A 14,352-nucleotide genomic window follows, 5' to 3' on the forward strand; every position below is an offset into this window, starting at 1 on the left:
ATATGGCAACTCTTGTTCTCTATCACCAAAAATACAGCATCATAACCTTCATCAATTTTGAATTTTTTAGTTTACCCAGCTATAAAAAAACAAAAACAAAAACAAAAATCTATGTAGTATTTCCTCTAAAAATATTATACAAAAAGGCTGATATGAATGCTAAAACCAATCTATAATAGAGATTCTACACCAAATGACCTAAGGTTTTGAACAGAAATTCACAAACAGGTGCCTTAAACTAAGAGAACCAGAAATCCAACGATACTACAGAAACATCAATCAACTGTAGCCCAGATTCTTTATTTTCAACAGGAATCGAAAATAACAGTATCAAGCGGATAACAGAGTGATGTAAGTACCCATCAGGCGGTCGGCTCTAAACTTCTGAAATGGTGATTGGTGAGGAAAAGAGCGTTTCTTCAAAAAAACCCTAGTCAGTTTATAAAAGTTGAATGGGACTAGCGATTGAGATCTGGACGATCTTGACCGTCCATTCTCACTCTACAATACAGCTCTGAAGTCCCAAGTCCTTAACCAGTTAAAATTACACCTCTTCAAACCGGCACCGTTTAGTTGTTATATGCGTTAGCTGAAAAGCCTACTCCCCGACCAATTGGAAAGCCCACTGCCTAATAGCCAAACATTAAGGGAAAATTTGACCATGAAGGTCTTTTTGAAGTAAAACGATTTGTTTCTTTTACTCGATGTTACAAGCACTGCAAACAAGGGCATTTAGTCTAGTGGTATGATTCTCGCTTAGGGTGCGAGAGGTCCCGAGTTCAATTCTCGGAATGCCCCAATCTCAGACTACTTTTAGCTGATATATATATATATATTTTAAGTTTTATATGGCTTTGTGGGACACAGAGACATTCCTGATGAAGAGTCATCGATTACCATCAAGAACATTATCATAAGTCGGCAGTAAACTTAAAGCCTATTATTTAAGTAGCTCTCCTTTAGATTCTGCAATGCTTCTCGAATTGAGCCCTTGTCTTGGCTGGAATACTTTAGGCACATTAGCTGCTGAGCAACACGGTACACCGTCTGGATCTGCTCATATTGCTGACAGTTTACCTCCATTCTTTTCAGTTCCTGGAAACCACATAACTTTGGAATATAAGTAGTCAATTCATGAAACCATGCATATTCTCAAACGGGTTCTTCCCTAGGTAACAAAAAAGTTAAATAATGCATTGCTCGTTGCCTTAATAATCCGCATCTCACCAAAGAACTGGATGACTAAGTGTTCCATATCTCGACATAATTACAAATCACAACGGAACTGAAAACTGGACTTCTATGAGAGATGCATAGGATTCTTAAGGATGAGTAAAATCCGCATCTCACCAAAGAACTGGATGACTAAGTGTTCCATATCTCGACATAATTACAAATCACAACGGAACTGAAAACTGGACTTCTATGAGAGATGCATAGGATTCTTAAGGATGAGTAAAGATTCGTTGAGAGTGCACCAGGCAAATGCGCAAGGAGAAAGAAAGGGGAAAACAAATGGAGAACAGAATGATCAAAGGAGGAAAAGTTGAAATAAGAAGGCGCCACAGAGGAATGGTATACCTGAGGCCCTGGTATCAATGCCTACTATTGAGTGCCATGTAAGTCAGTTATGTGAAATAAGGCACTTCACAGCATGTCATTCAATCATAGCAAGAAAAACATAATTTGAAACAGATCTCTGGTTCTAATCCATGATAAGCAACCAATTACTTCAAGCTTAGCTAATAGAGAGAGTGTTTTGTCAAATAATTTATTTCATTAGTTTAAAAACTTCAGGAGCATCTTATGAGACTGAGCATAAGAGAAGCTCAGTGAAGACGAGAGCACCCATCAGTTCCAAGGTCTGGACAAAGGTAACCACTTTAGATGAACAGCAAAGGGTGCCACCAGCTGGGCATTCTTAAGTCTGCAAAGTCACTAATAATCATTTTGAAAAGTTTTAGAACAAATGAGTTCCAGAGATTTTACAGGTGATCAGGTTTTCAGAAGAAATCCTCTAATTTGGCTCTTTGAATGATGATTTATGACCCTTTGGTAAAACCAAAGAACATGATCCCACTATCCATAATATGACTTATAGGACCTTTATATGGATACCTTGATGTTAATCGACAATGAATCAATGGTCTTTCATATATATAGTAATTCCTATGCAAATTCTGTTTTTTTCCAGTTATCGTCATATCTAATAGAAATTTCTGTTACATGTCACTGAACTAAAGAAGAAGGGACGAAGTTTGTTGTTGTTCTTCACCATGTGTTCATCTGGTAGTCTTAACTTCTCACTTCATGCAAGTAGGCACCCAAATAGAGAACATGGAAAACTAAGCAAATGCAGCTAACATTAAATTGAAGAATCATAGGGAGAAAAAAAACACCTTTTCAATTATCCTTGCTGTGATACTTTTGGCCTTTTCTGTCACAGAGTGAGGTAATCCTGCCACTTCTGCTAACAGAAGACCGTAGTGCGGTATATGTCTCGGTCCATCCTTGAGTTGAAACTAAGAAAATCAAAGTTTAAGTGATCATACCAGTATAGTAGTACAGATAGAGTGAAATAAATTCAGAACTACCACCTTGAAATCTAAGCGGTTGTTATGCAAGTCAACATGAAAATGAAGAGTCTTCACATTGGGGTAGATTGTTGCTAGTTCTGATAGGTTCTCCATGTGAGTGGCAAATATAGTATATCTGGACAAAATTACGAGAGGCAAGCTTGTGAAATCATCAATAGGTCCATTCATGCAGCTCTCATGAGAGAAAACTTGCGAAAGCATTAACATGACAAATCCAAGGTCAAAGATGAAGAGGGACTCTTGCAGACAAGGTTCTATCTTCACGTTTCCAGTTACTGAACTCGAAAAATTAAAGGAATAGTATTTTTTTACGTCTGATATTTGTCACATTTACTGATCTGTTTACATCCTAAAGTCAGAAGCATAGAATATGTGGGCACTAGGTTACAACGTGGACCACATGCATAAAAAGACTAGGATTTTTCAAATATTCATTTTTACCAGGCAAGTACCACCTATCCAATCTTGAAGTTCAATACCAGAAACAAAGGATTGCATATGCAAAGTTGAGAATCTCAGAGGTAGCCATAAGTTGATTGCATTAACTAACATTCCAGTAAATTATCTATCAACTGATCAACATAACTAAAATTTAGTTTTATCTGTGGCAAGAGTCTGTTTTAATGTGCTATTGAGAAAAGACATGACAATGAGAAAGTTTGGCTAGTGATTACGCTTTGAGTGATAACAGATACTCGCAGCAGCTCCAAGAAATTGCAAATCCATCGGAAGAAGAAGTAGCTCTCCCAAGTTCATCCATAACAATCAAACTCCTGTAAGCAATGAAATGTATGCTCATAGAATAATTTTCTTATTGAATGGCACCAGAAGGATCAAATTGTACACCACCTTTGGGAGGCATTCTGCATGACAAAAGCTGTCTCTCTCATCTCTGTCATAAACTGTAACACCCAAAAAAATGGATCAACAATGTGAGAAATGAGTAAAAGTTAGCTGGGGTGTTCCTCAGAATCTACACATCACAACAGTGGCAACCAAAGTCGCTGAAAAATAGACAGGGGTGTCCTCATCCAGATCAATAAGTGAAGGCAAAAGAACTAGTCTATGGTTATAGGCTCAGTTTATCAACTTGGACCATAGTCGCTAACAAGTAGATCAATTGAATTAATGGGCACTATCGTCATACAACAGATTAACAGTGTTCGTAATATTGCGACCAAGTATATAGATAAGACTAGTTAATGCCAGTCCTTCAGGAAAAGAAGCCTAGTTTTCAGCTTCTCTAGTATGACTGAGAGTATCCAAAGATAAAATGCATCTAATACTAAAAAAAAGAGTTACTAGGCTGTGAAAATGATCTTGGAAATTTGTGTAAGATTCTGGAGAGCAACATTTACGAATACTACTCTGTCGATGCAAACATTTTCAGAGTTCAAACCTCCAGTAAAGATGTTAATGTTATCAAGTTGTATCCTGAATGATAAATACAATGCCGGTTTACTTTTAGTTTAATAAGGTATGAGATGCTTAGCCTCTAAGTAGTTAATATATGCTCATATAATTGTTAGATATATTCCACCAGAGTAAATATGGATAGATTGCGATGCCCAAGTTTCAAAATTGTACCGTACTGGAATTTGACTCGAGATTATCAACTGTACCCATCCTTGTAAATATGCGATCGACTATTCTTATTGTTGAGAACCGAGCTGGAACATAAGATCCAATTTGAGCAAGGATGACTACAAGACAAACTTGCTGAAGATAAGTGCTTTTACCACTCCTGCATACAGAAGAAGAAAAAAAGATAGTTAAACTCAAGTAAGGCTACCCTGTATCCACAGTCCACACTCTTGAATAGTCATGCTCTCTAGCAATTGATGTCAAACAGAGCAGCAAACTAGCACAAGAAAGAAATCAAAGAAAAATACACATTGCATGACAAGAATTCGCTGTCATGCCAGCAGAAACCTTAAGAAGAGCACTTCTTACATGTTCGGGCCCATGACAATCAACATGTTTGATGCTTCCGAGAGAAAGATATTGTTAGGCTGTAAGAAAAGATCAACTATTCACTCCCTGATGAAGGTGTTCCAAAAAAATTGCATAAGATTTACATAAGTAATATGAAAGAACAAATCATGAGAGGAAAAGTAGAACATACGACAAACTCATTGTGTATGCTTTCAAGGATCGGGTGCCTCCCAGCATCTATTGCCAATGGCCCATCATCTACCAGCAATATAAATGTCCATACATAGGTACAAGTGTAAAATGAAAGTCAAAAGGATATGTACCAGAATATACAAACCTACATACTTGTAAACTCTGGTCTAGTATAACGGTCCACCGGCTTGGTCGAAATTATATGAGCAAATGAATTAACAATCATATCTAAAAGGCATAAAACCTCTGCAAGAAGTGTGAGTGCAGAAACATCCTCTCTAATGGCATCTAATAGTTCTGCAGATCAAGAAAAATATATCAGCAACAAATGAAGAACTACATCACCTAAATATTATACGAATATGTAAGACTAGTATACACCCACCTCTACTAGCTTATGACACACGGAGACGCCAATTAAAATATAGAACGATAAAATAACTTCCCTGGTATCATCAGCCCAAAAATGAGAAGTTCATGGTCATCCAGATAATGTTATTAATATATCATCAATTTCAGCACAATGAAAGAGTAGTGCTATTAGGTTAGCCATATCAAGGTAGTAAATAAAGATGAAAGGTTGCAGATTCCAGAGAGTTTACGGAATGTAAACAATTTTATGGCAAAGTTACATTAATGCTTTAAAATTTAAAAATTAATGATTCTCTGGCCAGAACCAACAGTCAGAAACTCCTTACTTCTAGCACTCACTAACAACTACGGCCAATCCTATTATCCTCAAATGGTTGGCAGCCAATTACAAAAATGACCTTCTCCCCATGTGTCAACTTAAAAAAGGAATACTGTCCAACTTTGAGAAATTTAGCTATTCAGTAAATCTGACAGGTAAATAAAGCCCTACATCAAGAAATGAACAAGTAATTTAATATCCTAAACTATCAACACTGAATTATACTTATCAATAACCTATTACAACCTTCCAGACAAACTTCAGTCCTTACATAGCACTCCGCAGCTGCAGACTTATTTCTTACATTCAGCTGCATGGAAAGAGAAGAATGAAATCAAGTCAATCAAGTGGTTTTTATCGTAAAAGAAAGCTGTAAACAAGTGATAGGGGAAAACACTAATTACATAAACAAACATAGTGCTAGAAATCAAAATTTAGATTAATAATTTTTCCCGCATAATGCATCCTTTCTTTTCGTTTTTTGGGTTCTAGGGGTGGGTGGGAATTATATGTCACTAATAGTATCATTCTCACATATCAGTGGGCAGAACATAAGACAGCTGAAGATCACCACAAACTCAATTTAGAAACTGCTTTATACCAATCAAATTCCAGATCATGATACAAATTCACAAACAATTGAAGGCAAAATACATCAGCCCTATTTGCAATTGCAAGTAGAGCAAGGAAGGGCAAAGTGATTCATGAAACGGTATAATCAACTTCAGAATTTCAAGACAGATTAAGTAAATTTCACATCAGGTCCATAGGCATTAAAATACCAAAAAATGATTCAAATGATGACAATACTTACGGAAGCAAGTTCTAAAGTTGAGCAATGTACATTGTTCCCATGCTTCAAAACCTATAACATTTATGTTTCAAAAGATGGCAAGGTCAGCAATAGTCACCGCGGAGATCTTCGTCATAGATAAGGAACAACAAACGAGAAATTATTCACAACCTGAATAAACTTGCTAGGAAGCTTTCCTTGAATGTCTTTCTGTGGAATGCTAAAATAAAAACCTTGCCTATTGTTAAATGGGAGTTTCAGATTTGGCAGCTTAAATTCTTCATGGTACTTGTTTGCGAGATTATGTATAGCTGTCAATTTCATTTAAAAGCGGTTCTGAGGTCGCACAAACATTCTTTAAGGAAGACGATGCTGATGAGGAAGAAAGATTAAAGGTATTCAACTAAGGGGCCATCAGAAAGACCTTCGCTGGTATCACAAAATGTTCTCCGTGCAATATCAAGTAGTCCATCAATTCCAGCCCTGAGAGCGAAACACTGTTGTGTTCTAGCAACAAAAGGAACACGTGCATGAAGCACATCTTCATCAATGAAATCTCCAATCCTAAAAGGGGGGTTGAAGCTTCTTCAGAAGATCACTTAGTTATACTTACCCAAGTAGTAACAACAATCAACATGGTATTAACTGGATATTGGATCAGGGCAAAGTACAAGTTGTAATATACCAAAGAAATATTGAGAAATAAAAAAATTTCCATGTTACAACTACTATTAGTGTTAAATATATTCTTCTGCATCATTAGAAACACCATCAACCTTGAGTTTGGTTGTACTACTCAGCAATCTAGCACATCATATTTTCTCATGCCCATCCATTTAAATGATGTCCTTCTCAATTTTGTTTTTCTAACAAGAACATGAGACATCATCAACTCAAAAATATTTTAAGGATAATAGAGGACATTGATAAAGTGCACTTTACAGTCTTTACTACGGCCGTAAGATTTTGCTTTTGTAAATGGGAAGTTCATATAGTTAAATGTCTCACTCCACATTTCAAGAGTTTGCCAGGATATCGAATGCTATTACTGTTATATGGTTTTTTGCAGGGAAAATTTCAGCTCATAATAATTTAGGGTCAAGTGACTCTAGACAATAGACAGATTCATCTGCACTTAATTGTCAGGCCCATACCTCTTCCTAATAGAAGCATATGTTTCATTCTGGCATACTTTCTTGTAAACATTTGCAAGAAGAAAACATTTTGCATCCTTGAGCACCTGAAACTTTTAATAGTCAGTCATTCTCAGGATATTTTTTGAGGTTAGAAAAACTTACATGGCATACAGCAAAGCCAACAAAATCACCTTTGAAAGCAAAGGTAAGGCATCTAAAGCAGTTTTCAGTAAAATTATGCTTGATATCAACACTTGGCTCTTTCTCGCATAATCAGCACCCACAACCTCACTTGTTACTCTCTTTGGCTTGAAGCAGAAGTGACAAAGTACCCTATCTGAACATGCATGGACCCATTCAATTTCGTTTACTAAGAACCAAAAAGGACATCTAGAGGACTGCCAAGAAAAATCTAGCCTTTCTATTGAAACTTCTAAGCTTTCCACTATCCTTACCAGTCTCTTTAGGAAACTTGCGCAGAACCTGAGAGAGGCCAAAGAATAACTGTTCATTGCTCATCAATTCATCCTGAAAATTGAATAATGAACGAGAAATAACATAGATAGGCAACATTATTGAATAACGCATCTTCAGAATATAGAAAGTTAAAAGAACCAAGCATGGCCGCAAATTGTACAAAATTAAAATGAATTATCTTTGAGAGTGCAAATTTCATCCTTGGCTCCTTGCATGCTTAGCAGTGATTTGGGCATGAGAATTTAAATAATCTAACCTAAAATGTATAATACATTGATTTACACTGTTATGCCATCTTCTGCCATGTATTATATAGACCTTTCATTTATCTGCGTAGGATAAACAACCACAAATGTGATTGCAAAGATAGATGTACACAATCTTGCTTTTGACTAGGCAAAGTTTTGCTGGAGTGCAGATAATTCCCATTTTGTGCCAGTGAAAACATATGATGCTCGCAACAAAAAAATGGGAGAACAAAAAAGGGATGGTCTTCGTAAATGGATCTAAAAATTAACATTGCTCCACCAGAGAAATATGAAAAACCAAACTATCCACTTACCAGGCAGTCGAGACGAGTATTGATAGTTTCGATATCTTTTAAAGGCTGCAACAGATTGGCACGAAGAAGTCTAGTCCTGGAGAAGAGAGCTCATAATTGATGTTAGCTTTTAAAAATTTCTGATTGTGAAATTCCTCTTCCATGCATAAGCTTAATTATGCATTTCCCCACCCCCCAAAAAAAAGGAAAAGGAAAAGGAACCACTAAGAGACAAATTGTAGGGCTATGTCAGAAGCCAAGGAAAGCTCACGCTCAAAGTGATTATTGTAAACAGCCAGAACGTAGTTGAAGATGTGACATTCTTCATCAGTCCAGCAATGAGATAATCAACCTACCCTCCAATGGTTTTTGTTGTCTTGAGCATATGGAACAGACTTCTTTTCTTGTTGGTTGTACCCCACAGGGTAGGATGTAGTGGCTCTATAATTTCCAAGTTTTGGACACTGTCATCAAATTTCAACATTAAAATTCTCACTAAAGGCTTTGAAAAGCTATATCAAATTTTAAGTGTCTTTCTTTAGAACTATTCTCAGAAAGATATATGATTTTGCATATATATAATGAAAGTCAGATATATTCAATATACAATACTACAAATATGCAATGACAGAACGAAAAGAGACGAGTGTCACCTTGTAGCATCAATATTCATGTGATCAAATGATCCATTGAAAGTAACCTGAAAGGAGCCAAAAGTTCTATGGATGAAGAAAAAAAACCATCTTAGAACAAGAGACAGAGCAAACACAAAATGGTATCGCCTTTTATGGACAGAAGTATATATATAAATTATAAAACATTTGAAGAGCTTATTTGTTAAGAATAAAATTTCTTCTGCCACTATCAAATATGAGGTGGATAATTTAAAGTGTAGTGCATATGAATTGTCACCAAGAAATTCACTGCGAAATTTGGGAGTATGACACAAAAGAGCTGACACAAGTAACAGTAACAATTAGAATGTTCATAAAGATTAGAGTTACACTGTTACATAGGCAGGGTGGCACAAAAGAAGTTCATGAGTGAGATCCCAATACACTTAAAGACTCTGTAGTCAAAGTAATCTGTGATTGAGAATGCCATTTCTCGAGCATGGAAGACTATAGAGTAAAAGAAATGCAGAAAAATGATATACAATCTTGATGTTCTTACACATGGTTGTTCGATCAGAAGAATAAGTGTATCAAATCTTGAAGATTCAAAAACATAGGGCACAGGAAAACAATTAAAGAAACAGAAAAAATTTGTAATGGCTCAAGCTTGGGTTAGTGCCAAATCTACAATGGTAAAATCTCATAAAAATGACTAAGAGCCACAAATAGTTGTTCATGATAACTTCTTAAATTTCATCACAGGAACATGTATCATAGACCACATACCAACAGTGAATTATTCGTAACAATCACCCCTTTCTCTGCTTCAGTCCTGAGTAAAGCAGTTAATGAATCAAGTATTAAAAAAATACTGCAAGAACATAAGCTTGCAACATTGAGCAAACATCAGATGTTATTAACAAACAGTAGTCATGATCTTCTGAATTTGTAATTTAGAGATAAAAGGCATTATAACCTGACAAAAGAGCAAGGTTAGCTACTTAAAATCCATATACATCGTGACCTTTGGCTCCCTCAAGGTCCATTCAACCCAAAGAGTTAACTTGTTGGGTTTGGGGTATTTCACAACATTTATATACATATATATATATATTCTAAGACTCCCCTCACATGTGAGCTGTGCAATCCAATGGTCCAACACGTGCACAACAAACGATACCCAACACTAGGGCTACTCTCGCAAAGGCCCTCACTTGGGGCAACAGCAAACGCACACAAAGGCCCACAATTGGGGCAACAATGCAAATGGGGGTTTAATTGCGAAAGCTAAGGTTTGAACCCAAGACCTCCCGCTCCAATACCATGTCTACAATTTGGACCTTGGGGGAGCTCACATTATATTGACCTAAAATTGAGCTTACAAGGCAAGTGGATGGGTGACCCATTCCTTCTCACAAACCCATGGTTTGTGAGTTGGGTCCAAACACTTGCCTTATAAGGCACTCAGCATCTCCATTTTTTTTTCCAATGTGGAACTTCTTGTGTGGGTTCCAACAATAAGCAAACTGTAATACTACAAAAAACTCCTTCCAGCTTGTATATTTCAGCCTTGTTTCTGATATACATACGATGAGTAGAAGAAAATTTCTCTCACTTGTCTCTAGAGTCTAGTCTACCAGTGAAATACCTACAATTTTAGTTATATTTGATATAACCATGGTCTTTATCTACTTTGACCCGTTATTTTACATTTATCATGTTCATTACATGTTTAACTATACATGAAATAAGGGTAAAATTCTCAAATTCTTAATAAGCTGTGAATCTTATATGGCTCCCACGGAATGCTCAATTTTTTCAGTGAAAGATCCATACACCATAATCAGACGCTATCTAAATTTAACATGTAACAACACAGTGACATTAAGAAATTCAAGGGTTCAGAACAAAAAAAAAAATTGAGGGCATACAATGACATAAAGATATTGAAGGCTATAAGTCTAACTATCAGACAAATGTTTTGCATTTGTTCAGGCTGCATAGAAGGTGATGGTTGTTAAAGAAATAGTTAGATGGTAAAAGTTCATATCTCAAATAGCATTTCTTCACTTCTTCCGATGGCGAAAATCAAAGACTCCGATCACATCCTAAAACCGAATATATCCCAAAAGCTTGAGCCAATAATCTATATTATTATTACTCCAATATTGAAACACTACATTATATATTAGATACTAAATATTGTTTTATGGAGCTCATGGAGTAGAAACGAGTAGTCACAGTGAAACATACTATTTCAACCCATTATGAATGCATCTGGGGTGTTATGGGACCGAAGAATTCCCTTATTAAAGTTGAAGGGAAAATTCTATAAGTCAGCTATTCGCCCTGCAATGATGTATGGTTTCGAGTGTTGGGCTATCAAGAGACAACATATCCAAAAAATGCATGTGGCAGAAATGCGAATGCTTCGTTGGATGTGTGGTCACACTAGGAAAGATAGGATAAGAAATGAGATTATTAAATCTAAGGTAGTAGCACCTATTGAAGATAAGTTATGAGAAAATTGGTTAAGATGGTATGGACATGTCCAACGTAGAGATAGCGGTGCGGCAGTGAGAAGGAATGAGAGAATTTTTATAGGAGAGAGTAGGAGGCAGTGAGGTAGACCTAAAAAGACATGGCTTGAAGTTATAAGAAATGATATGAAATTTAATAGGAGTGGATGAATGTATGATCCATGATAGAAATGAATGGAGAAAACAAATACATGTGGTGGATTTCCAATGATGTTCTCATAGACTAGTGTAGCCGACCCCAAACTTTTGGGATAAAGACTCGGATGATGATGATGACGACCATTTACAGTCCACAATGCTTGACCTACAGACTCAGGAGAGATTAGACTATGAAACATAGCAATCCCAACGATGCAGCCTATGTTTGTTACTTCGTAAATTAGACTGCTTAGTCAATTCCTTCAAGCAAACTTCTATAGGAATCAAATTATTAGAGGCTTAGATTTTGGATAATCAACTAATTGTATCCCTATTAGTCTATTACTAGCTTAGTTCTTAACTTGCTTCCGTCTAAGCATTCTTGAACTATCAGTGCATTAGACTCTAGATAGATGGATTACCATAATTCTAAGCACTAACAAATATAAATGAATATCTACCCCGGCTTCTTCTTAACAGAATACCAATTCTCAATCAGAAAACATATTTTGGTTTAACAATCTTGAGAACTATGTCCAATCATTAATAATATTTCTTTTGGTCCTTGAACTAAACAGGGAAGTGACTATTTGCAGCTTATTATCTTATACCACATGCAATTTGTTCTTGACAAAAAACTCTAACCAGATTGAACCTAATGTCAATTGGGCATCAATATGCTACACTAAAAAAATCTAAGATCAAATGAACTTGCATTTAAAATGTTTTTGCTCCATGCAAATTTTTAAAAGCTCGAGTCTGAAATTACCACTTAATGGTGGCTGCAGCAGCCGCCAAGCAGAGATAATACTGCTTGTAGTAAGTATCCAAACCAAGCGCTGAAGGCTCTTTTGCAGCTAGATTTTTAATCAGCACGGCACCCTAAAGCATTTGATGACAACATCATTCCCAACAATGAGATAATTGTGCCACAACACAATTTATAGAAACAGTTAACAAAGATGAAATGAATCCAGCATAACCTTGGTGTCATCAAAGCAGCCTCGGGTCATAACAACCTGCATAAGCATTTAAATTTTTCATTCTACTGGTGAATTAAAGAGTTAGACCCAAACATGCAGACCATCATTCAATGAGGCAGGCATGCATAGAGTCACCTTCTTGACAGAAGCATAAAATCTATCCACCAACTCAGAAACACCAACCATACCATCAGGTGCCAGTTTGTTAGGAGAAACGATGATAACCATGGGATCATAAAAATGCAGCAAAGTTTTTGTATTCTGATATGAGCTGCTTGTTTCAATGTATTGGGAAAGATGCACTGAAGCCGACCTCAAGTCAAACGCTGCCATTCCAACCTGTCCACAAAGTTGGTGCCAGTCAGACAATACAAAAACCACTAATCCAGAGTGATTTCTTTCAACCAGCAGAACCAGGTTCCTTAAAAAAATGTAAACAACTCTCATGCACAAGACTCCACGGTAGGCAGCATCGGGGACAAGCAAGATGTACAGAGCCTTCCCCCGCATAATATTAGGAGAGCCTTCCTTGTCCACAGTAAATATTCAGAATCGATAAGTACAATTTATTTTGCGTCCAACTAAATTATTCTCTAAAGTCATCAACTGAGAAAACACATGGTATCATCTTTGTATGATTCATGGATTTGGAATTAGAACCACTCCTCTTAGACAAGAAAATGTTACACTATCAGATCATCTATAGAGACTAGAGTTGTATTGCACCCTGGAACAAACGTCTGAAACCTAATCAGTACTAGTTAGTTCTACTTCAGTATCAAATTCCCATATCATCTCCATACAATCCCTCAACACAAGAATCCAAGGCTTATAATCGGCTCATTGATCATACATCAAGTTATTTTACTAGCAGTACCACCTAGAATATGCATTGAACCAGAGAGGAAACTGAAGCCATCTTAATTTCAGATCGTGATTTTTTGTACCGTCAAATTGATTGCAATCGAAGCAAGAGATTCACTTAAGCAGACTTCGCTTCAGATTCTAGGTTCTTCAAATAAATTCAAGATAAGTAATAGCAGCAAAAGCTTGTAAACTTGCTTAATTTCATATAAACAGAACGCCGAAAACCACAACTTCGGTTTTTAGTTCAGACTGGAAATATTAATTCCAAAACGAACCAAGTTAGTGACAAATCCATGAATTCTTCTCTGATTTCGAACTAGTTGTCCGTCATTTTCTCAGGAATCATATAGATGTAATGGATTACCTCTTTGGCTCTGTTCTCGATGAGACCGATCACGATGCTTGATCTCTCCCCTCCCTGTTCTTCCATTTTTGGGTTTCAATATTTTCAAACGAGCACCAATGCTTCATCTATTTAAGAATTTATAGGAGTGGCTATTTTTTTTTGTGTCAGGGGAGGGAACTGATGCTATTGCTAAGTTGATCGCGCCAGCAAGCCGCTTAAAATGGGCGACGCAGCTTAAAAATTATAATGCGTCATGCGTCCAATGAAAAATAATATTTTTGATGGCATGTTGATCATATCTTAGTATTGAAAAATGATAATGTATGTCTTTAAACACTAGATAAGGATAAAAAAGATATATTGAAATTTTAAAAAAGATATTTATTTTAAGTTTAAAAAATTAGATCTCAGAGTATTTATCACACATGGCATATTACGATATGTTATAGTGAATCATTAGTAAATGCACTTTGGACATACTGTGATATGTTGTCGTCTATGT

The 14,352-nt window shown here is 36.3% G+C and overlaps 1 protein-coding gene and 1 non-coding gene across 6 annotated transcripts; one reads left to right on the forward strand and one right to left on the reverse strand.

The window, feature by feature from the left end:
• Positions 1-725: 725 nt before the first annotated feature.
• On the reverse strand, positions 726-14,062 carry LOC119980312 (DNA mismatch repair protein MSH4). 5 transcript variants are annotated; one of them, XM_038822968.1, is made up of 25 exons: positions 13,869-14,062; positions 12,773-12,976; positions 12,638-12,673; positions 12,424-12,536; positions 9,763-9,808; positions 9,016-9,062; positions 8,719-8,826; positions 8,384-8,459; positions 7,800-7,872; positions 7,536-7,681; positions 7,363-7,448; positions 6,633-6,772; positions 6,380-6,519; positions 6,230-6,280; positions 5,662-5,725; positions 4,878-5,021; positions 4,723-4,790; positions 4,551-4,609; positions 4,337-4,341; positions 4,185-4,267; positions 3,447-3,499; positions 3,272-3,370; positions 2,598-2,712; positions 2,400-2,522; positions 726-1,095 (listed from the first exon to the last, which is right to left on the reverse strand). In XM_038822968.1, the coding sequence occupies exons 1-25, from the start codon at positions 13,932-13,934 to the stop codon at positions 931-933; spliced, it is 2,310 nt and encodes a 769-aa protein (XP_038678896.1). In that variant the 5' UTR covers positions 13,935-14,062; the 3' UTR covers positions 726-930. The 5 variants fall into 5 exon arrangements, with proteins under 5 accessions (XP_038678896.1, XP_038678895.1, XP_038678894.1 ...); XM_038822967.1 differs by having other exon boundaries at positions 4,185-4,341; positions 7,800-7,827; XM_038822966.1 differs by having other exon boundaries at positions 4,185-4,341; positions 7,363-7,439.
• Positions 727-798, forward strand: TRNAP-AGG. The gene has a single exon. It is a non-coding gene; the product is annotated as a tRNA-Pro (tRNA).
• Positions 14,063-14,352: the final 290 nt, after the last annotated feature.

The sequence above is a fragment of the Tripterygium wilfordii genome, chromosome 16, assembly GCF_013401445.1.
Source record: "Tripterygium wilfordii isolate XIE 37 chromosome 16, ASM1340144v1, whole genome shotgun sequence".
Taxonomy (NCBI): domain Eukaryota; kingdom Viridiplantae; phylum Streptophyta; class Magnoliopsida; order Celastrales; family Celastraceae; genus Tripterygium; species Tripterygium wilfordii.